We start from the raw sequence: 24,783 nt of genomic DNA, 5'->3' as shown, positions 1-24,783 counted from the left end.
CTCACCCTGTGATGCAGTGTTTTCATCAACAGAAATGCGGTTTTCAGTACATTACAAGCAACAGCAAAAAAAAGACCATTCCAAAAATAAACTGCAAGAACTGATATAATGGGTTTACTTTTATTCAGCATATCCCGGAATTATACATTAAGCTAAAATAAGAATAGTACGCAACACACAAGATTGATTTATGGAACTCAGGGGCAAAAATACCATTCCCTGAGATCACCGTTAGTGGCAAAAATCCTTTGCTCTCAAAATCTTTGTTTAGATTTGTGATTTCTAAAGGGTCTCAGCCCCAAAGGCCTATTTAAAAGCACAGTGGAGGGAAGCACTAACAATTATCAGTATGCAGAGAAAGCAACATAAAAATGGGGACAACATATAAACTCCAGGAGTGCTAACCATTATGCCACTGCACACCAAAATGCATTAGACCAGTGGTTCTCAACCTTTTAGCACCCTTTGTGAGTCATCCCTAGGCAAATGTACCCACTACCGGAAAAATGAAAAAGTGGGTGTGGCCATTACATGTGGGTGGAGCCAAAAACTAGCAACATACAGGTAGTCCCTGGTTAACAAATGAGATAAGGGCCATGTCCATGTTTAACCTAAATCCATTCTCTTTTGTCCCCCTTTGTGTCACCTAAGTTTGTGCCTTATTTGTCTCCCTCTGTGTCACCTCATCTCCCGGTATGATCTCTGTTCTCCCTGTGCCTCTTGACCCCCTCTGTCACCTCTGTGCCAATTTTCTCCCCCTCTGTTCCCCTGTGCCTCTTTTGTCCCCCTCTAGGTCCCCCTGTGTCACCTCTTGACCCCCTGTTCTAGCTGGGTATAGGTGCCCCCCATATTAGGTATCTAGGTATAGGTTCCCCAGAACAGGTAGCAAGGCATAGGTGCCCCCAGTATAGGTATTCAGCCATAGGTGCACACAGTATTGGTTAGCAAGGTACCGGTGCCCTCAGTATAGGTAGCGAGCTATATGTGCCCCAGTATAGGTAGCCAGGTACAGATGCCATAGTGTAGGCAAAGAGCTATAGGTGCTCCAGTAGAGATAGCCAGGTACATGTGGTGCCCCAGTGTAGTTAGCGAGCTATAGGTGCTCCAGTATAGATAGCCAGGTAGTGCCCAATATAATCTTACATAGACCTGTTCCCACGCAGACTCCTCTTGCTGGGCTCTCCTCCTGTCGCCAGGCTCTCTTCCCCTCGTCTTCCCGCTATGGTTACTTCTGGCAGCAACTCTGACATCATGAGAGGCTACCATGTAACCATGGCAACAGGACGCAAGGCGGCAACAGGAGGCGAGCCCGGCATCATGAGTCCACGCTAGAACAGGGATAAGTAAGTTGCTGCACCCATTGCCACCGACACTGCCTGCCCTGCCTGACACTTCTCTGCTAGGGGCAAGATCCACCATTTTGACTGCTGCCCCTGGGGGACCCCCTGACAGCTGCCGATGTATCTCCAGGGGACCTCAGGTTGAGAAACGCTGCATCAGACAAAACATTTCTGTGCACACACACACACACTTGGATGGGGAGAGGCAGATGAGGGTGCTGGTTGAGGAAAAACTGGTGAGGGACAGGTGAGGATGCTGGCAGAGGGTGATGGGGCAGTGAGGGATGGAGAGGGTGCTTGCTGAGGCTGGCAGAGGATGAAGGGTGGGAGAGACAGGTGAGGGTGCTGGCTGAGGCTGGCACAGGGTAATGGGTGGTGAGGGACCGGTGAGGGTGCTGTCTGAGGCTGGTACAAGGTGATGGTTGGTGAGGGACCTCCTCTTGTTCTCCCCCCGTGTCACCTCTTGTGCCCCAGCTTCCACATGTCACTTCTTGTGCCTCAGACTTCCCCTTGTGTCACCTCTTGTGCCCGCAGCTTCCCCCGTATGATCTCTTGTCCCCCAGCTTCCCGTGTTATCTCTTGTCCCCCCACGTCATCTCGTCTCCCATATCACCTTTTGTGCCCCTGGCTTCCCCTGTGTCACCTTGTCCCATCATCTCTCGTCCCCCCAAATCCCCCCCCCCCCCCCGTCATCTCTTGTCCCCCAGCTCCCCTCTTGTCACCTTTTTGTGCCCCCGGCTCCCCCCCCCCCACCCCCCAGAGGCTTATCTGGCCAATATAGCACCTATGCCAAACACTGAGATTAATGATATCACTTCGGCATATGCAGTACTGTGTGTGGGTACCATGCGCCTTCACTTTCCTGTTGATTTGAAGTATAATGATCATTGCTGCTGTAACGGGGAGGCAGCGGGGACGGCGGGCAGCATTGATCGGAGGTCTGAGGCTGCAGGGATGGCTGGCAAGTGGAAAAAACAAACAGTGCACCCCTGGGAAGATGGATTGGCTCAGGTAACAAGCCACTGTGCGTACCCCTGGCAGTGGTCTCGTGTACCATTTGTTGAGAATCCCTGCCTTACTGAACACCCGTCGTCTATTGAGTTAAAAAAAAATAATAATAATAATAATTGTGTGCACTAATAGCCTAGGAGTGCTGCTGGTCACATAACAAAAAGCAATGCACTACAATACAAAAAAACAAAAAAAAAAAGGATTCTGCTTCTTTGATATCTAGGCCCATATGCAATACACTTTTTCTCCTAGATCAGTGATGGCCAACCTTGGCTCTCCAGCTGTGGTGGAACTACAAGTCTCATGAGGCATTGCAATACTCTGACAGCTCTAAGCATAACTCAGGGAGGCAGATGCATGGTGGGGTTTGTAGTTTTGTCACAGCTGGAGTGCCAAGGTTAGCTATCACTGATCTAGATCATTTATCGTTTTATAAAATACCTTTCCCCAACGTAATAGTTTCACACCTTGGGCCATATGCAATTCACCTTTTCACCTAATTTTTCATCTTCGATTTAAAATGACTTTCCAGCACTTTTCAACTAAAAAAAGTATAAAAAAAAAAGTAGGTGAAAAAGTACCATCAACATTTTTTTTTGAGTATTTTCTTGCTTTCTGGAGGCTTAAAAAGCCATTTTATTGACAAATGTAAAAAATATCACTTAGGAGGAAACTCAGGAGAAAAAGTTAACTACATATGGCTCCTTGTGACACAATGCCTCTTCGGTACCGAGTCCCGTAACTTCGGCCAGTCACAGCATGTGCAGTGTGCTCCTCCGTCTCTCTTCTGCCTGTGCAGAACGATCCCAGCCGCCGGAGCGCACTGCGCATGCTCAGACTGCTTGAATTTAAGGGACCCGGTACCTAAGAGGGCGAGAAGACTGAGGACGGCGGCGTGGGAGCGATCCGTGTGGATGGGACTGGAGGAAGCCCCAGGTATGTATAAAACTTGTACTTTGTCCGGTCTCTGGTTTCCCTTTAGCCACCAGCAAGCAAGAAAATACTTAAAATAATTTTATTAGTACTTTTTCACCTACCTTTGAGTACTTTTTCAATTATCAAATGAATAAATGTTATTTTAAAAAGAAGATGCAAATTATCTCCTAGGAGATAACTCAGAAGAAAAAGTTAATTGCATATGGGGCCTTGTCAGTAAAATGCCTTTTAAACCACTAGCTAGCAAGAAAATTATCAAAAGACTTTTGAAACAGTAGAATCCCTTTATAGTAAGTGTCAATGGACCTGACAAAGTAATTTAGAGAAGTTTACTATATCAAATTTCGTCATATATTTTATATTATTTATACAAGCTCATTTGCCAGGACCTGGGGACAGAGTTTACTATAGCCATAGATTTACTGTATGACTACCATTTATACTACGGTCCTTCTCAAAAAATTAGCATATTGTGATAAAGTTCATGATTTTCTGTAATGTAATGATAAACATTAGACTTTCATATATTTTAGATTCATTACACACAACTGAAGTAGTTCAAGCCTTTTATGCACATGAAAACCCAAAATTCCTATCTCAAAAAATTAGCATATCATGAAAAGGTTCTCTAAACGAGCTATTAACCTAATCATCTGAATCAACCAATTAACTAAACGCCTGCAAACGATTCCTGAGGCTTTTAAAAACTCCCAGCCTGGTTCATTACTCAAAACCGCAATCATGGGTAAGACTGCCGACCTGACTGCTGTCCAGAAGGCCATCATTGACACCCTCAAGCAAGAGGGTAAGACACAGAAAGGCATTTCTGAACGAATAGGCTGTTACCAGAGTGCTGTATCAAGGCACCCCAATGGGAAGTCTGTGGGAAGGAAAAAGTGTGGCAGAAAACGCTGCACAACGAAAAGAGGTGACCGGACCCTGAGGAAGATTGTGGAGAAGGACAGAGTCCAGACCTTGGGGACCTGCGGAAGCAGTGGACTGAGTCTGGAGTAGAAACATCCAGAGCCACCGTGTACAGGCGTGTGCAGGAAATGGGCTACAGGTGCCGCATTCCCCAGGTCAAGCCACTTTTGAACCAGAAACAGCGGCAGAAGCGCCTGACCTGGGCTACAGAGAAGCAGCACTGGACTGTTGCTCAGTGGTCCAAAGTACTTTTTTCGGATGAAAGCAACTTTTGCATGTCATTTCGGAAATCAAGGTGCCAGAGTCTGGAGGAAGACTGGGGAGAGGGAAATGCCAAAATGCCTGAAGTCCAGTGTCAAGTCCCCACAGTCAGTGATGGTCTGGGGTGCCATGTCAGCTGCTGGTGTTGGTCCACTGTGTTTTATCAAGGGCAGGGTCAATGCAGCTAGCTATCAGGAGATTTTGGAGCACATCATGCTTCCATCTGCTGAAAAGCTTTATGGAGATGAAGATTTCATTTTTCAGCACGACCTGGCACCTGCTCACAGTGCCAAAACTACTGGTAAATGGTTTACTGACAATTGGTATTACGGTGTTCAATTGGCCTGCCAACTCTCCTGACCCGAACCCCATAGAGAATCTGTGGGATATTGTGAAGAGAAAGTTGAGAGACGAAAGACCCAACACTCTGGATGAGCTTAAGGCCGCTATCGAAGCATCCTGGGCCTACATAACACCTGAGCAGTGCCACAGGCCGATTGCCTCCATGCCATGCCGCATTGAAGCAGTCATTTCTGCAAAAGGATTCCCGACCAAGTATTGAGTGCATAACTGAACATAATTATTTGAAGGTTGACTTTTTTTGTTTTAAAAAACACTTTTCTTTTATTTTTATTTTATTGGTCGGATGAAATATGCTAATTTTTTGAGATAGGAATTTTGGGTTTTCGTGAGCTTTATGCCAAAATCATCAATATTAAAACAATAAAAGGCTTGAACTACTTCAGTTGTGTGTAATGAATCTAAAATATATGAAAGTCTAAGGTTTATCAGTACATTACAGAAAATGATGAACTTTATCACAATATGCTAAATTTTTTGAGAAGGACCTGTATACTAATATATACTATATTTACTATAACAGGATTCTACTGTAGCAGTTTTTCATTTTGTTTTTGGTCCTTTTTTACTGCACATTGCTGAAAAGTTATTTTAACCACTTTACCCCCGCGCGTACGGATTTCTCCGCCTCTTTTTCCATCCTTTCACCCCCAGGGACGGAGAAATCCGTACTTTGCGCACTCCCGCCGCTGTCCGCGTTCCCGCTCGTAAACACGCCGCCCGCCGCTAGTAAACACGCCGCCGCCCGCTCGCCCAGAGATCAACGAACGGGAAAATCCATTCCCGTTCGTTGATCTAAGCCCCGCAATGACCTGCTGCCGCTCGGCTGAGCAGCGCGATCATTGTGAAAAAATAACAAAGTCCCAGCCTCTTTCTACTTCCTGCAAGAGTCCGGAAGGACGCTTGCAGGTAGCATGAAACAAATTGGTAATGTTGCCATCTTGTGGCCAAATAGTAAAACTACACCCTAACCATTTTCTACACACAAATAAACTTGTTTTACACAAAAAATTAACTCCTTACCTCCCACACTCCCCAATTTTTTTTTTTTTGTAATTAAAAAAAAAATAAAAAATTTACAATAAAAAAAAAACATAAATAGTTACCTTAGGGACTGAACTTTTTAAATATTTATGTCAAGGGGGTATAACACTGTTACTTTATAAACTATGGGCTTATAATTAGGGATGGACGCAAAACTGAAAAAAATGCACCTTTATTTCCAACTAAAATATTGGCGGCAAACATTGTGATAGGGACATAATTTAAACGGTTTTATAACCGGGATAAATAGGCATATACATTTAATGGGTTTTAATTACAGTAGCATGCATTATTTAAAAACTATAAAGGGCGAAAACTGAAATATAATGATTTTTTTCCCACATTTTTTCCTATTTTCCCATTAAAACACATTTAGAATAAAATTATTCTTGGCATAATGTCCCACCTAAAGAAAGCCTAATTGGTGGCGAAAAAAACAAGATATAGTTCATTTAATTGCGATAAGTAATGATAAAATTATAGACGAATGAATGGAAGGAGCGCTGAAAGGTGAAAATTGCTCTGGTGGTCAGGGGGTAAAACCCCTCAGTTGGGAAGTGGTTAAAAGAGAATATTAACCACTTCACCACTGAGGGGTTTTACCCCCTGAGCACCAGAGCAATTTTCACCTTTCAGCGCTCCTTCCATTCATTCGTCTATAACTTTATTATTACTTATCGCAATGAAATGAACTATATCTTGTTTTTTTCGCCACCAATTAGGCTTTCTTTAGGTGGGACATTATGCCAAGAATTATTTTTTTCTAAATGTGTTTTAATGGGAAAATAGGAAAAATGTGGGGAAAAAAATAATTATTTTTCAGTTTTCGGCCATTATAGTTTTTAAATAATGCATGCTACTGTAATTAAAACCCATGAAACGTATTTGCCCTTTTGTCCCGGTTATAAAACCATTTAAATTATGTCCCTATCACAATGTTTGGCGCCAATATTTTATTTGGAAATAAAGGTGCATTTTTTTCAGTTTTGCGTCCATCCCTAATTACAAGCCCATAGTTTATAAAGTAACAGTGTTATACCCTCTTGACATAAATATTTAAAAAGTTCAGTCCCTAAGGTAACTATTTATGTATTTTTTTTAATTGTAAATTTTTTATTTTTTTTTTTAATTACAAAAAAAAAAAAAATGGGGAGTGTGGGAGGTAATGAGTTAATTTTATGTGTAAAAGTCATTTATTTGTATGTGAAAAATGTGTAGGGTGTAGTTTACTATTTGGCCACAAGATGGCCACAGTAACTTTTTGTTTTAATGCGACCTCCAAGCTTCCTTCCGGAAGCTTGGAGGAAGTATAATGAGCATGGACACGTGAGTTTTTTCTCACAATGATCGCGCTGCCCATAGGAGAGCAGCTGATCATTGCGGGGCTTAGATCAACGAACGGGAATGGATTTTCCCGTTCATTGATCTCTGGGCGAGCGGGCGGCGGCGGTTTTACTAGCGGCGGGCGGCGTGTTTACGAGCGGGAGCGCGGGCAGCGTCGGGAACGCGGAAAGTACGTGTTTCTCCGTCCCTGGTTTTTAAAGGATGGAAAAAGGGGCGGAGAAATACGTACGCGCGGGGGTAAAGTGGTTAAAAATTATCTGCAAAGACAAGTCGGGAGAAAAAAAAAGCCCTCGTGTCCCACAAGTCTGTCACATTACACCTGACTTATGCCAGGAATACACGGGACGTTTCCGTGGCTCAGTCGAGCCATTAGATGGCTCGATTGATAATTTCCGACATGTCAGATCACCCGCCGGATCGATTCCGCGCTCGATACCGCGGGCGGGACAATGGAAAAAGATAAGGAAAACGAGCAGAAGATACGAGAATCGCCTGCGGGGACCAGCAGGAATTGATCCGGCGGCATAATCGAGCCCCGGAAACGTCACGTGTATTCCCGGCATTACTCCCAACCAACTGCATCTAGGGAGGAGAGGAAGCAAAGTATAGTGGAGTTTTTGGAAACATGTGGCCCAAGAAACCGGTATACTGTCCATCACTTTATTATTCTACAGTATTTAGATTCCTTTGTCCTGACTGCTTGGATTTTGTTGGGTTGTAAAGATAAAATTTTCTTTCTTGCCGTGCATACACGGCTCGTTTATTGCGCCGGATCGATCAAGCGGCTCTATGCCGGTGCATCCCCACTCGTCCGCGCGGATCGCTTGCCGGCGGCAGGAATCGAGCGGACGCGGGTCGAGCGGCATGAGCGGGCCAGCTGAATATTATCAGCTGGCCAAATCAGCTGGTCGATACACGGTACAGAAACGTACCGTGTATTCCCAGCATTATAGTTTGAGGTGTACGGAAAGTGGATCTATCTATTGTGGGTTTTATGCTGGGTATACACGGTACGTTTCTGTACCGTGTATCGACCAGCTGATCCGGCCAGCTGATAATATTCAGCTGGCCCGATCATGCCGCTCGCTCGATTCCCGCCGGTGGACAATGGCAGGGAATCGAGCGGTGATAGGGAAGCGCCGGCAGGGACGAGCAGCAATCGATCCGGCGCGGACGAGCGGGGACGCGCCGGCATCGAGCTCGATCCGGCGCAATAAACGAGCCGTGTATGCACGGCATAAGTTTAGGTCTCATCTGGAAGAATTGCCTTTACTGTATGTCCTGAAAGATAATGGGAAGACCTCTTGAACTGGGAAACAGTCAGCAACAAAGGAAAACGTTATACGTTTTGTACACAGGGAGATAGTCATGCCTTGTTGCCACTTACTTAAAGGGAAGGTCCAAGCAAAATAAAAAAATGAGTTTCACTTACCTGGGGCTTCTACCAGCCCCATGCAGCCATCTTGTGCCCTCGTAGTCACTCACTGCTGCTCCAGTCCCCCGCTGGCAGCTTCCCGACCTCGGAGGTCGGCGGGACGCATTGCGTACATTTTTACGCATTCCAGTTGGTGCAGGAACATTAACACATACATTTTTACGCATTAGTGGTTTAATGCGTACATTTTTACGCATAGATTCACTAACGCGTAAAAATGTATGTGTTAATGTTCCTGCACCAACTGGAATGTGTAAAAATTTATGCAATGCATCCCGCCGACCTCCGAGGTCGGCATGCTGCCAGTGGGGGACTGGAGCAGCAGTGAGTGACTACGAGGGCACAGGATGGCTGCATGAGGCTGGTAGAAGCCCCAGGTAAGTGAAACATTTTTTTATTTTGCTTGGACCTTCCCTTTAACCTCCATCCCTGAGATCACCTGGATTTAAATTGAACAGGAAGTGAGAAGAGACTTCCCAATGTGAACACTGACAGCAGTAATGACTTTAAACACTTTCTATTCTCTTTCCATATTATATAAACATAAAATAATGTTTCTACAGTTTAGTTTTAAAGTGAAGAACCAATATCTTAAAATATAATGCCAGCAAAACAAAAAGGATACACAAAGAACCAGGCTGTGAAAAACATCCCAATCGCCAGGAGAACAACTGTAAGGTGTGGGAATACTGCCGGATTCACCGGACTTGTATATCGACTCATTGCTTCCAACTCCTGAAAATAGAGAGGTTAAGTTTGTGAAAAGCTGTATTATACAAGTTCAACACTGCAAAAGTGCTGTTTAAAAAGGTTAAATTAGTTCCATAAATTAACGCTTTGACTGTGGCAAAAGAGCATTTCTGACAAAAGCGGAGATAGTGTTGCTAACTCATCTGTGTAGATCTATCACTAAATATGCACATGACAAATACTTGACATACGATCACCCAAGCCAGAATGCTAAAACCAGCTGCCTTATATAGGAGGGTCTACATCGTGCCACTGAAACAACTATATCTTCTATAGGACCAAAACTCCCAACCTTACTGAGCCTTGTCACATATGTCCATATTCCCAGTTCATAGGTTGTCCTTCCTGCAACCACTTTTGGTAGGTGCTAGCAACTGCATACCAAGAACACCCCACAAAGCCTGCCATTTTGGACATAATCTGACCAACTTATCTAGCCATGGCAGATTGGACCTTGTGAAAATTCACTCAGAATCGTACTCATGCCCACCTGCTTCTAACTTTACACCTTCAAGAATGGATTTTAAAAAGACAACTGTATCGAGAGGGATATAGAGGCTGCCATATTTATTCCCCCTTAAGCAATACTAGTTGCCTGGCAGCCCTGCTGATCTATTTGTAGTAGTGTCCGAGTAACACCAGAAACAAGCATGCAGCTAATCTTGTCAGTTCCGACATTAAATGTTGGAAACATGAAACACCTGATCTGCTGCATGCATGTTCAGGGTCTATGGCTAAAAGTATTAGAGACAGAGGATTAGCACGACAGCCAGGTAACCAGTATTGCACAAAAGGAAAACAAAAACAACAACAACAAAAAAAAACATGGCAGCCTCCTTGCAGTTGTCCTTAAAGGACACCTTAAAGTGAACCTGAGGTGAAAGTGATACAGAGGCTGCCATATTTATTTCCTTATAAACAATATCAGTTGCCTGGCAGCCCTGCTTGTCCATTTGGATGCATGCCATATTCAGTTCCTTTTTATCAATACCAGTTACCTACCTGGTTGTCCTGCTAATATTCTGCCTCTGATATTTTCAGGCTGTGATCTCACTTGTTGCAGGCCCATGTGTGGCCAGAGGGAGCCGATGGTACGCCGTGGTCTGGCTGGAGCACTCCCCCATAGGCTATATGGAGGCGCACATCCGCCTGCCTGGGATTATCGCAGACTGCACTAAAGTGTGGCCCGTTTACTGCCACGTCCTGCAGATCTGTTGCAGCGTGACTTGAGTGAACGGCTTCTATTTATACAATAGATATTGTTCACTTGCTGAGCGGAGTACGGACAAAAAAAGAAAAAAAAAATGTGTTCTCGGCTCTAATGGGAACAGAGCTTAGCCATGGACCCTAAACAAGCATGCAGATCAGATGTTTCTGAATGGATTAGCTACATGCTTGTTTCAAGCCTGTGATCCAGATACTGTACTTCTGCAACCAAAGAGAATCAGCCGGGCAACTGGTATGGTTTATAAGGAAATAAATATGGCATCCTCTATACCTCTTAGTGCAGGTGTCATTTAAAATCCATTCTTCGAGGTGTAAAGACAAATTAGGAGAGACAGTTAGATACTTATGCTTCATACACACTTGAGATAACAGTCTTTGGAAAATGAAAGATCACAGACCAATTTTACCCCATTCCATGTAGTATGAGAGCCATACCTACACAGTCTATTCTATGGAGCTGCACTCCCCAACAAATAAAATCTTTGCAGGATGCTGCACACACAGATGCCCGTACACACTCAAAAGATCATTATCTGCAAAAGATCCGTTCCTGCAAAAGATCCATTCCATGCAAAATGCATTATAGTCTATGAGATCTGCAGATCATCATACACACTTGGTTTAACAGACTTCATCTGCATATCTGGCAATCATCTGCAGATCTGAAAATCCACCCTGTTGAATCTGATCTGCAGATGATTGTCTGTTAAACCAAGTGTGTATGATGATCTGCAGATCTCATAGACTATAATGCATTTTGCATGGAATGGATCTTTTGCAGGAACAGATCTTTTGCAGATAATGATCTTTTGAGTGTGTACAGGCATCTGTGTGTGCAGCATCCTGCAAAGATTTTATCTGATGGGGAGTGCAGCTCCATAGAATAGACTGTGTAGAGTATGGCTCTCATACTACATGGAAGGGGGTAAAATTGGTCTGTGATCTTTCATTTTCCAAAGACTTTTATCTCAAGTGTGTATGAAGCATTACCTTAGAAGGCCTCTGGATAATCCAGAGGCCTCGCCCATGGCCCTCAAAATAGCCATTCCAGCGCTGGGACCCACGGAACCGACTTAACAAGTATGCAGCTGCAGTCAAGTACAAGCATGGCTGCAGTGCACAGGAGCAAGACAGCCCACACCTGCACCATAGCATGGAGCTGCAAGTGCATTAATTTTTCCTCTGCAAAAAAGTTGACAGGAACCGCACCGTCTAAAATCTTCTTTTATTTTAGCTCTTTAAAATATCACAACAGGCATAAAAATATGTGCATCTGCCATGACGCACGGTGTTTCAGAATAGCTCTTTCCTCAGATGGGGTAAGGTACACACTCAGATAAACCTCACTTTTATAGTCCCAAGCTGAACCTGATGGAAGACTTCATATTAGCATAAATGCATATTCATGACCCTCACAAACCAATAGGAATGCATTGTATGCACCTCCATAGAAACCAATGTGTTAATAGACTGGAGACATAAGTTATAGTCAAAGCTTCACAGGGATCCTTGTTGTTTGTTACTCACACACAAATACCACACTCAAATGTGCAGAACCAGTGTCATTCACTGTAACAATTCCTCACCATTGCGGGGTCAGCCAAGCTTATTAAAGCTGACAACATCCGCTTGTAGCATTTAAATGTCTCCAGCCAATCATCTGCATGGCTACAGCATCCGCCATAAGACTGCTACTGCCGCCCACCAATCATATGCGTCGCTATTGCGTCCACCCAAAGCTGCATTGCGTAATTAAATGTGTACCTGCAAAAACCGCTGACAGCGTCCGCCTCGAGACTGCATGCGTACATCTGACACGACCAGTACGCATGAACAGCCAATCAGCTTCAAAAGCGACAATGTCCGCCCAAAGACTTCAATGCGTACATCTATTGCGGCCAATCCGCATCAACAACCAATCTTTTCTAAAGCAACAATGTCCGCCTAAAGACTTCAATGCATATAATCCATGCGGAACGTCCGCATGAATGGAATAAAAAACGCATAGTTTTGCAATTTTAAGCATAAAAACATCCGCAAAAATTCTCAAATAGGTGAGCAGCAATATCAGCCCCAGCCTTGCAGATGTCTCAATTAGCAATCCTATTACATACTAACACTAAAAATTAGCATAATCATTAAAAAAGTCACATAAGGCCCATTAGAACAAAATACTAGCTATATCATACTTTATTTAACCCTTTGGGTTCTAAGGTATCCAGTTTTTTAATCCAAAAATATTCTCTCTTAGCTAATAGCATGTGTTTATCCCCCCCCCCCCCCCTTTCTCAGGACCGGGACCCCCATTCAGTAAAATGCTGGGAAACTGACCACTCCAAATTTTTGTTTCTAATGTTAGATTTGTGGGATGAAATCCTATCTCTGAGGGCTTCGGTTGTTTTTCCCACATACCCAATCCCACAGAGGCACTTTAACATATAAATAACAAATCTAGAGTCACAATTAAAGTGACCCTTAATCTTAAATTTCGTGCCCCTGCAGGGATGGGTGAATGTGTCACCCTTTACAATGTAGCTACATAAATGACAATTTAAGCATGGATAAGTTCCATTTCGTGCTGTTACATTGTTTTTCTCTGGACCCTTACCAGTAGTGTGGATAGGGTGAGTTTCTTGGATATGTGGGTCATTAAGCAGAATGGGAGTTTGACCACAGATTTATTTGTAAAACCAACAGATAGAAACTCCATTTTGCATTTTTATAGTTTTCATGTTCCCCATATTAAGAGTAACATACCTAAGGGGCAGTACAAAAGAATAGAGCGTATTGTAAGTAATCCAGAGGTGAGAAAGATTAGGTTAGAAGAGATGAAATACAAATTTTTGACTAGAAATTATCCTTTGAGATGTTTGGATTACGAAGGCAAGGTAAGGATAGGTGTAGGAGGGAGGAAAGAGGGATTGAGAAGGAAAGGAAAGAAGGGCAGTTTGAATAACAGAATCCCATGTGTTACCACGTACAATGTTTTGTCTGAGAAAATTGGAGGAGTTATTAATAAAATTTTGGACAATGTTACGAGAAGGTTTACAATATGTACGAGAATTTCATGAATTCCCTTTGATGTCTTACAAAAGGGCACCGTCTCTAAGGCTAGGTTTCCATTTGTGCGGCGGCATGCGTCTTGCGAGACGCGATGCCGGCACAGCTGTTGCCTCTCGCAGCTGAATCCCTCTAGCCGCGCTATGCGCGGCTATGGGATTCGGTCAGCTACGGACGAAATTATGCTGCAGGGCCTCAGATTTTTCCTCGGCCACGAATTCGGATGGCTCTCATAGACTTCTATAGGCTGCTGAAATCCATCCGAATTCGTGGGCGGGGAATCGGCCTGGATTCGCAGCAGTGGAAACCCGGCCTAAGAGACATAATTGTCAAAGGAGATGTGGGTCCAGAGAAAAAACAATGTAACAGCATGAAATGGAACTTATCCATGCTTCAATTGTTATTTATGTAGCTACATTGTAAAAGGTGACACATTCACCCATCCCTGCAGGGGCACGAAATTTAAGATTAAGGGTCACTTTAATTGTGACTCTAGATTTGTTATTTATATGTTAAAGTGCCTCTGTGGGATTGGGTATGTGGGAAAAACAACCCAAGCCCTCAGAGATAGGATTTCATCCCACAAATCTAACATTAGAAACAAAAATTTGGAGATGTCAGTTTCCCAGCATTTTACTGAATGTAAGCATAGATTGTCGCAGTTAAGGGTGCAGGTGTTATAGAGGGTCCCGATCACGAGAAAGGGGGGGGGGGATAGATATGCTATTAGCAAAGAGAGAATATTTTTGGATTAAAAAACTGGATACCTTAGAACCCAAAGGGTAAATAGAGAGTATGATATAGCTAGTATTTTGTTCTAGTGGGCCTTATGTGACTTTTAATGATTATGCTAATTTTTAGCGTTAGTATGTAATAAGATTGCTAATTGAGACATCTGCATGGCTGGGGCTGATATTGCTGCCCACCTATTTGAGAATTTTTGAGGACCTTATGCTTAAAATTGCAAAACTATGCGTAGGGGCTGTTTTTTATCCCATTCCATTCATGCGGACGCTCCGCATGGATTATACGCATTGAAGTCTTTAGGTGGACGTTGTCGCTTTGGAACTGATTGGTTGTTGATGCGGATTGGCCGCAATAGATGTACGCATTGAAGTCTTTAGGCGGACGTTGTCGCTTTTGAAGCCGATTGGCTGTTCATGCGTACTGGTCGTGTCAGATGTACGTATGCAGTCCCGAGGCGGACGCTGTCGGCGGTTTTTGCAGGTACACATTTAATTACACAATGCAGCTTTTGGCGGATGCAATAGCGACGCATATGATTGGTGGGCAGCAGTAGCAGTCTTATGGCGGACGCTGTAGCCATGCAGATGATTGGCTGGAGACATTTACAAGCGGATGTTGTCAGCTTTAATAAGCTTGGCTAACCACGCAATGCTGAGGAATTGTTATAGTGAATAACACTGGTTCTACACATTTGAGTGTGGTATTTGTGTCTGAGTAACAAACAAGGATTCCTGTGAAGCTTTGGCTATAACTTATGTCTCCAGTCTATAAACACATTGGTTTCTGTGGAGGTGCATACAATGCATTCCTATTGGTTTGTGAGGGTCATGAATATGCATTTATGCTAATATGAAGTCTTCCATCAGGTCCAGCCTGGGACTATAAAAATGAGGCTTTTCCATTTGTTATCTGAGTGTGTAGCTGACACCATCTGAGGAAAGAGCTATTCTAAAACGCCATATGTCATGGCAGTGCGATACGCATATTTTTATGCCTGTGATGATATTTTAAAGCGTTAAAATAAAAAAAGATTTTAGATGGTGCAGATCCTGACAACTTATTTGCTTGGATATCTCTTTGCACTCTAGGGCGATCGCTGCACGTCAACATTATTCATTGGTGCTGGTCCACTTGAAACATTAATTTTTCCTCTATGCACGAGTGGCTTCTATACTAATTTGCAGACATGAGCCATCAATGCACCTGCGTAAAACAGTCATGCTTGTTCATGGACAGGAGTGCAGCCATGAAGAACAAGAGATTCCCAGCAACCAGCACGGAGTCTGCTGATGAAATAGCCTACCCCTCGAATTTGCCTACACGCATTGACAAATGCATAGGCAGGAGGGTTAGGGTGGGGATAGTAAAGTCAGTGGGATGTAGGTTAGTTCCACGATGTAAGCTACTTTGTTAAAGCAAAGACACCGAAAGGATGGTCAGAGCCCCTAGAGGTTCCTCTACCGAGGTAAATATCTAATTTATCATTTGCAGTGTCAGAGCAAAATGAGGCACTCTCCACAGGCAAAGCTGATCACACACAATCAGATAGCCTCTGTCAGATGAGATATACGTGAGCACGGCTCTCCGCCGCCATTTACCAGAATGGGGGATCAGGCAGACCCTATTATGCTAAAAATCTACCATCCGACACCCCGGTATCCTCCTCACCATGTCTGCGATCCCGGTACAGCCACGTCTCTCCCAGTCAAATGGGGGTCAGAGGTCGCCGCACTGTCTGCTGGGAGCGGAAGTACGTGTGGCTGGCTGCTAAAATGACAGGTCCAAAAGCAGGATCCACCTCGTCCAATCATAGAGCGGCTCCTACATCCTTCTGCCAATCACAACATGGCGGCTGTTCCGCCAAATACATAATCAGCCAATGGCTTGGGGAGGAGTTCTTTGCTAGCCAATCACAGAAGCACAGCTGTGCGCCTCAGCCAATCGGAGTTCTAGTCGTTTGCTAGTTGGCGGGAGATTGTGTGAGAGCGCACGAGCCCGCGCAAATCCTGACCGGTGAGGTGAGTGAGTGGCTGCGGCGGATTATCTTGCTATATATGTCATGCTGTATATTAGTGGCTTTACAAAGCCGTCTCCGCTGCGTCAGTCACTGCTCTGCCTGCTGGAGAGGGAGGAGGGCTACTAACATCCACTGTACTTTTACTAGAGCTTCTAACTAGCCCACGTTGGAAATCAGCTCCTCTTGTGCCTCCTTCCTTCTCAGCTGTCCCTTTTAGATCTGAAGCATATACCCATATACATTATACTGATGTACTAAGATGTGCTTATCAGGATGTAAACTATTTTTTCCATGAAGTTGTGGTGTTTTAATATTAAATGATAATATGAAGGAAGCATGGTGATGATATTAAAGTAAACGTGTGAGGGGAAAAAAGCAAGAGTTGATACTTGCATCAGTAGATGGAAGCCCCTTTATGATTCAGATGCTTCTGCGATGTGACTGCAGCCCACCTATGCTCACTGAAGGCCCCTCTTCGTGCCTAAACTGAAGGGAGAAAAAAGGAGTTTTACTTACCTGGGGCTTCTACAAGCCCTCTGCAGCCACCCTGTGCCCGAAAAGTCCATCAACGATCCTCTGGTCCTCCACCGCAGCAAAGTTTTGTTTTCCCTAGTGTGGCCAGTGGATGGCCACTGTGCCTGCGTGGCACTGGCTGCGCGCATTCTCATTCGTTCTTCCCTCTCCACTCCGTCTCCAGCAGCGTCCTGCTCAGTAGGAGATTCTTCTTCTACTGGTCAGGACGCTACCAGCGTCAGGAGCGTGAACAAGGATACGTGTGGCCAGGGCCATCGACTGGGCAGACTAGGGAAAACTAAACTTTGCCACGGCGGGGGACTGGAGGGTCGTTGATGGACTTTGCAGGCACAGGACGGCTGCAAGGGGCTGGTAGAAGTAAGTAAAGCCCCCCCCCCCTTAGATTTATGTTAACTTTAACTGCTGCATTCGTGCCCATGTACAAGTGTGACTGCACTGTGCAGGTGCACTAGCATGGAGCTGCTTGTTCATGGAAGAGAAATTCATGCATGCGTTCCGTGCTTCTGCGCAGGTGCGGGCCATCATTGTGCCTGCACATACCCAAACCTGTTTGACAAACCCTTGTTGATTAGGTTCAGAGGGTTCCAGTACCAGTTTGATTGGGAAAGCCTCATCCAGAGGCTTCTCTCTACTGAGGTAAGTATCTAACTTTGCCAAATTTTCTTTCCCTACAGGTATACTTAAAAGTAACCCGAGGTAAGAGACATGGTGGCTGCCATATTTAAATCAGTTGCCTGGCAGTCCTGCTCATTCTTCTGGTCAGTAGATTCTGAAACAAGCATGCAGTTAATCCAGACTTTAGTCATAGACATCTGATTTATATGCTTGTTCAGGGTCTAGGGCTTAAAGGGAAGGTTCAGGCAGCATGTGAAAAAATTAAAAATCCAAATCCACTTACCTGGGGCTTCCTCCAGCCCATGGCAGCCAGAATGTGCCCTTGGCGCAACTCCGCAGGCTCCCGATGGCGAGCCCGACCTGGCCAGGTCGGGCTTCTTCTGCGCTCCAAAGTGCGTGTCACTCGTGCGCGCTGACGTCATCGGACGTCCTCCGGGCTGTACTGCGCAGGCGCATTTTTTAATTCAAAATATTTAGTTGCACCACTCTGACACATGCAAAGATAAACACTCCTTCAAGCCTATGAGCATTTCAGTGCATGTTTTTTACCCTTCTCTTTTAATAACAAGGGTTATACAGGTGGCAGCCATTAGCAATTCCTCCTTTGCTTGACACCACCTACTCCACCAGTTTGCTGGATTCTGTCCTGGCAATATGAAAGGAAGGGAGGGGTTCCTCCAATAAATGTAAAATATTTCATATTTGTCTTCATGCAGCTGAAAAAAAAACTGCTATTTATTATTATAATTTAGAAAATAGATGTTATTTTTGAAATCTTGTATTTTTGTATTTGGGTCCACTTTTAAAGTATTAGAGGCAGAGGATCAGGTAATTTGCATGGTTTAAAAAAATATGCTAACTTCCATATCCTTCTTTATCAGTGTGCTTTACCATTGATGAAGAGGCTTTCTGCATTACTTTACCAGTCATTGCAGCCACTGATGAGATCTACCATGTCACAGCTGACAGAAGGGATGTTGGCGCTAGTCTGCTTGATCTAGTGGGGAACCTCCTAGGGAAATTCCGCTGAACGTTTAGGTTTCTGATCGGTTGTACTGTAGTAATAACCATGCCCACAGTATTTGACCAATTACTATGCTTCAAGTTGTAGAGGGTGCTGTTTTGGAGAACTACTAACCTGTGTGGTTTCCCGCTAGGTCACCTCATGTAGACTAGTGCAGGGATGTTCAATAGAGTGCAAATAATTTTTGCTTGCATGCAAATTGTATGCAACTTGCAGTTGGGCGATCTATATGCTCTTCCTGTTCACTTTGATTAGGTCCAAGCTGCATTAGGTTTGTATGAATTCTGGGAACAGACAATCCGTAGCTGGTGGGTTTACAGCTACAAAATCACTGTAATTTGGGACCCCGCAATAGCTGGACCCCAAATTACATGCAAAAAGGAGTAAATTATGTAGGTGGAATTTTAGTTTTTATATTCCCTGAGATTACCTATTGCAGGGAGAGCCGTCTGTCGCCTTCTCCCTGTGCCCAAAATGCACATGGCCAGAACATATATACTCAAGTAATATGCAGGGCTGAGGAGTCGGAGCAATTCTGAGTACCTGGAATCAGTCGGTGGTTTGATAAACTGAGGAGTTGGGAGTCGGATGTTTTTTGTACCGACTCCACATCCCTGGTAATATGGATCCCATTAGCGCTTTGGTAAATTGTGCACCTCAGGCACCCGATAATTTTAATTTGCAGGCGGCGAGGATATATTACACAATATTTTGAAAGCGCTACAGTGATACATGATAAAGTTAATAAGACCTAAATAAAAGTCCAAGAAAATTGATAAACTTCCGAGGAAATTAATACAGCTATAGAAGCTCTAAAATCAATCCACTTTAGATGTGCTCAGATAAAGTGTCTCAATACAGGTGCGCTTCTATGTCAGCCATGGCAGGCTAATGCATGAATCTTCAAATATATTAGATAGCGCTCAGCTGTGCTCTTCTATCCACCATCATTCACCCCGTGAGGGAATAGACTCACCCCGCAAGTTTGACCACTGTCAGACTGGTCAATAAGCGCCCAGCAATGTGCGTTTCCAGCACTGTAGGGTTGCTAACTCCTCCCACTGTATTGGGGTCCTGGATGGTGTGTCCAAATGGATGCGTACCTCATATAAAAAGAGATGCTTCCATAGCCTAATTCAGTTAAAAAAGATAGTTTTATTATTAAAATGCACTCGCAATGTACTAGCAGGTAGTTAGAGCATATAGTTTAGACGGGCTCTCCCCGTTGCCTCCCGGGTAGGCTAGAAGATAAGGTCCCGCTCTTGCCACTTTACTCCTGATCCGGCGCAAAAGTTCCTTCCTGTACGTCCAGCAAGCTCCACCCAATGCTTTTCGTCACTCCGAGTGACTCATCAGGGGCGTGCCTAGCTTGCAGACGTCAGGATTTATCGGGTCCGCCCGCAATTCCCCGCTCACGAATGCTCAATGTGAACCGTCACAATGAGTGCTTCCGTGCGCTCCATAGCGCGGAAGCACTGGCCAGCAATACAACAACACGCGTGGATATATTGGAGGAGGGGGTTTTTAGCAGTGAAGACAGTGCAGTTATTGTGGCAGGAAAGGGGGGGGGGGGGGGGTTAGGCATCGGTAGAGGGAGGGTAGTGTGATAATAGGCTTAGATTAAGCAATAGTAAAATATTGGTGAAAAATACCGATATTCTACTGTTGTATTACCCATTGCCGTATAGTAGAATATCTGCAAGCGGCTATACCTGGTGCCCAAATTACTGTGGTGCCTATTTTTTACTCCTATTGTGCCTTCTTTCGAGCATAGAGCAGATTACCTGACTCCTACATCTGCTGCAAAATATTAACTCTTAAAGGGAGTTTGTAGTGTAAATGTAAAAAAACCCAGATACTTACCTAGGGAGAGGGAAGACTCTGGGTCCTATAGAGCCTTCCCATTTCACTCCAGGTCTCCACGTTCCCCCGCAGGCTCCCACGTTAGCAGTCTCTGAGCGATGGGTCGAAAGACTGTTCTCTGCCGCTGTCCGAGGCTTTGGAGTTCTTTGGGAGCCCGAGTGCTCCCGAAGACAGGCTGCTCTGTACTGCGCATGAGCGAGAACGCTCTCTCATGCGTGTGCAGTACGGAGCCACCTATCTTTGGCAGCTTTTGGGCTTATGAAGCTTCCCACAGCTGGAAATTTGAACAGAGGAGTCTGCGGTGGAGCAAGGGGACCTGGAGAGGTAAGTATCTGTCTTTTATGTTTTTGATTTACATTTCAGATTAAATTTACTGGTCGGCACTGCAGCTTTAGCTCCTCATTTAGTCTGTAATGAAACATGTAAGCTTTCTTACACTCCCAGGGTTTTAATAAAAGCTATGTGTGTCTTTTATCACTCACTCTGCCGTAAGAAAATTTAAGAAACTATTTCTCATTTTCTTTGTGAAGGGTGTGGTAGAGTTGAATGCCTTTTTACATTCTGATCAGTAACTGGGAGATAAGACCTGATCAGCTGAAGTGCTTATCACAGAGAAACTCACAAGTGTGAGGAGGTGGGTAGGGTCAGGTAAGAAAATAAAAAACAATCTAAGCTGCTTCCTGTCTTCCACAGAATTGGGTGGGTGTGGAGTTGGATACATGTCTCTGCTTAGTGTTTGCACCACTATAGTCCGAAGCAGGGTACTGGAGGTGAAAAGCGCCTGCTATTTATAGCCACAATTTGCATAATGGGTGGCCCCAGCACCTGAAATTTAGGGCCCAAGTTACTGTTAATAACCACAAAATTACAGTTAATGCAGGCAAAAATATTAGCAGATATGGTTGAAGAGGGGGGATCTTAGGGTTCTGCAGGGTGGGTAAGGTGAGGCACCACCATGCATGTTTTAGGGTTGGGGGGAGAGATCGGTTAGTCTTATAGGCATCACCAGGTTAGAGGTATTAGTGTTAGGCATCCATTGGGAGGGCAAGTGTTAGGATAAGGTTAGGTAATAGTAAAATATTGGGAACGATTACCAATACTTTACTATCAGAATTAACCAGTATAATATCAGTAATTATACAAACATTCTACTAGTGTCCATCTCCGGCACCCTATTTTAGCAGGGACCCTTTTTACCTTACCTGTACACCTATGCTCACCTATGGATATGCATGTTATACATATACGTTGGTAGTTTGTCTTTAATAAATCCATAAGTTCAGGCTTTAAAGGGAACCAGAGCTAACCTAAAGAAAAGATTCTATACATACCTGGGGCTTCCTCCAGCCCCATATGCGCTGATCGATCCCACGCCGCCATCCACCGCTGTGACGTCATCGGAGCCGCGCTACGCAGGAGAAGTGCTCCCTTTACGTATCTCTCCATACACTGCTGCAGAGATACGCAAAGAGCGCACCTCTGCTATGCTAGACTGGCTCCGACTGGCGGCAGAGTGGGGTCCCGGTTCTCCTAGATGCGGACAGCGGTGGATGGCGGCGTGGGAGCGATCGGTGCGTATGGGGCTGGAGGAAGCCCCAGGTATGTATAGAATCTTTTCTTTAGGTTAGCTCTGGTTCTCTTTAATTGCGCTTTGACTCTGGGGGCCTCACTTGACTGCAGGCGCACAACTTTTATTTACTAACCTTTCTTCAACTCCACTATTTTCTGATCCAGGTGCATGTTGAATTTTTTTTGTCACCTAATAGACTTTTTTTTTTTTTTCTTAGAAGTTTCAGTTTGTGTTTGTTGGATCATATTTATTTGCCAGCTTTAGTTGATATCCCCCATATCTTTATGCTAGGAGTGATTAAGTTGTAGTTCCCTGTAATCTTATGTTTTCCCTTTTCATTTTTCAGGTTCAGCAATAGCAGACAGTTTGTGTCCAGCACTACAATGGGAATACACGGTCTCACCAAATTAATTGCAGATGTGGCACGCGGGGCTATTAAAGAAAATGACATAAAAAGTTACTTTGGGCGTAAAGTTGCAGTTGACGCCTCTATGTGTATCTACCAGTTCCTGATTGCAGTGCGGCAGGATGGGAACTTGCTCCAAAATGAGGAAGGTGAAACCACCAGCCATTTAATGGGCATGTTCTATCGTACAATTCGCATGGTGGAGAACGGTATCAAGCCAGTATATGTGTTTGATGGGAAGCCTCCTCAGCTAAAGTCGGGTGAACTGGCCAAGCGCAGTGAAAGGAGGGCAGAGGCAGAGAAGCAGCTGGAAGCAGCAGAAGAGGCAGGAGAAGTAGAGAATATTGAAAAATTCAACAAGAGACTTGTGAAGGTCACCAAGCAGCATAATGAGGAGTGTAAGAAACTCCTGACATTAATGGGTATTCCTTATGTAGATGCTCCATGTGAGGCAGAGGCCACGTGTGCTGCTTTGGTAAAAGCTGGAAAAGTGTATGCTGCTGCAACTGAAGATATGGACGCCCTGACCTTTGGTACTCCTCTGTTGCTTCGTCATCTCACAGCCAGTGAGGCCAAAAAGCTTCCCATCCAGGAGTTCCACCTCAGTCGCGCCCTACAGGAAATCGGTATTACGCAAGAGCAGTTCATAGATCTCTGCATATTGCTAGGCTGTGATTACTGTGAGACCATCCGAGGTATTGGTCCAAAGAGAGCCATAGAACTGATCAAACAGCACAAATCCATTGATGAGGTCTTAGACAACATAGACCTAAAGAAATACCCCGTCCCAGAAAACTGGCTTTTCAAGGAAGCCCGTCAACTCTTCTTAGAGCCTGAGATTGTTGATGTAAGTAATCTGGAGCTAAAATGGCAGGAGCCAGATGAGGATGGACTGGTGACCTTTATGTGTGAAGAAAAGCAATTTAATGAGGACCGTATTCGCAATGGTGCCAAGAAGCTGGCTAAGAACCGTCAGGGCAGCACCCAGGGTCGGTTAGATGACTTTTTCAAGGTGACTGGATCCATCAGTTCCACCAAGCGGAAAGAGATCGATGTTAAGGGCTCAGCCAAGAAAAAGGCAAAGACAGCAGGCACCCCCTCAGGGAAGTTTAAAAAAGGCAAATAAAGAACTTATGAGATTATTTGTTTTCTGTTAATCAATATGTGTGGAAATGTCCATGTTGTTTTTCATTAAAATATGTAAATTACATTCTTTAGTGTGTGTGTGTGTCAAATTCAGAAGGAACAGCAGACACTCCTTAGTAACTAACACATATCTGCATTTCCTGCTTTAGAACATTTACAATTTAATGGTATGACGTGTCCAGCCCTACAATAATATTGCTACCCCTCGCAGTCAGCTATTTGCTGTTGCCAACACAGTATTATAGCAGTTTTTATATAAAGTCTGGTGGTTGATTCTTCTACCTGCTTAGTTGTTACTATATTGGCCACAACACTTTACAGGCACTCCAGCAGCGCCGACCCCGGGTGCCTCTAGTCTCTGACAAACACTTGTTCACATGTGTGGATGACACAGAGCACCTGCTGACTGACATTTGTTCATATGAACTAGGCCTCAAGATGTGTACAATCCTTCAGTGTCACCCATAAGAATCATACTCCATTCTGCTTCTGACACTGCAGGCAAGGAGTGCTGTACTGACACATCGCAGTGTATACCTGGTTGTTGAGTACATTTTCTGTAGAGAGGGGAGGAGAGTTGATGGCACTGCATCTGGTGGGTGAGGTAGGGAGGGGAAGAATGCGCTTGACAGTAATGTGTGTATGAGTCTGTTTTTTACAGTTAAAGCATTGATTAGACGCACTTACATAAAATCGGAACAGGAGCAGGCGTGAGTCTCAGTTCTAACTTTCTGTGCAAATTTCCTCGGGCTCAGAACTGAAACAATCAAGCCTGGTAACTGCTGTAAGGTGATTTATCACCAGCGACTGCTAGACACAAATGACATTTAAAGTTCATGTAAATTTTACTATTGGATTCCAAGCTCATCTCTAATGATAATCTGTTACCTCCTAAAGTGAAGGTGATATGATATGAACTGTATGGAAAGGCCGTCATTCTAAAAGAAAAACTATCCATTAAAACAACATTTTTTTTATATATTAGGGCACAGATCACCACAGGTACTAGGAGCAATCTCCTTCCTTATACAATTCTGCCTCTCCGCTGTAAAATCCTCCATTCAGTTGTAGGGCACTTAAGCCTGGTACACACCATGCAATTTCCCATCAGATAGATGGGTCGAATAGAACATTTCCGACAGGTCTGATTTCTGATCGTTTTTCTGATG

At 44.3% G+C, this 24,783-nt stretch overlaps 2 protein-coding genes across 2 annotated transcripts in view; one reads left to right on the top strand and one right to left on the bottom strand.

Annotated features, from left to right (window-relative positions):
* TMEM258 (transmembrane protein 258) overlaps positions 1–16,216 on the bottom strand; it is a 29,496-nt gene extending 13,280 nt beyond the window's left edge. The window contains exons 1-2 of the mRNA XM_068260431.1: positions 16,108–16,216; positions 9,281–9,390 (exon numbers count right to left, since the gene is read on the bottom strand). Of these exons, the coding sequence (XP_068116532.1) occupies positions 9,281–9,390; positions 16,108–16,110 (113 nt within the window). The 5' untranslated portion in view covers positions 16,111–16,216. The remainder of the gene's footprint in view (positions 1–9,280; positions 9,391–16,107) is intronic.
* Positions 16,217–16,363: 147 nt separating this feature from the next.
* On the top strand, positions 16,364–23,678 carry FEN1 (flap structure-specific endonuclease 1). The gene is made up of 2 exons (XM_068260430.1): positions 16,364–16,457; positions 22,409–23,678. The coding sequence occupies exon 2, from the start codon at positions 22,446–22,448 to the stop codon at positions 23,592–23,594; it is 1,149 nt and encodes a 382-aa protein (XP_068116531.1). The 5' UTR covers positions 16,364–16,457; positions 22,409–22,445; the 3' UTR covers positions 23,595–23,678.
* Positions 23,679–24,783: the final 1,105 nt, after the last annotated feature.

Source organism: Hyperolius riggenbachi, chromosome 11 (genome assembly GCF_040937935.1).
Source record: "Hyperolius riggenbachi isolate aHypRig1 chromosome 11, aHypRig1.pri, whole genome shotgun sequence".
Lineage (NCBI taxonomy): Eukaryota > Metazoa > Chordata > Amphibia > Anura > Hyperoliidae > Hyperolius > Hyperolius riggenbachi.
Note: the sequence above shows the minus strand (reverse complement) of the source record. Positions and strands in the feature narration are given on the sequence as shown.

What these genes read in the sequence shown, in the direction of transcription:
- FEN1 (XM_068260430.1), top strand. Translation starts at nt 22,446, where the DNA reads ATGGGAATACACGGTCTCACCAAATTAATTGCAGATGTGGCACGCGGG.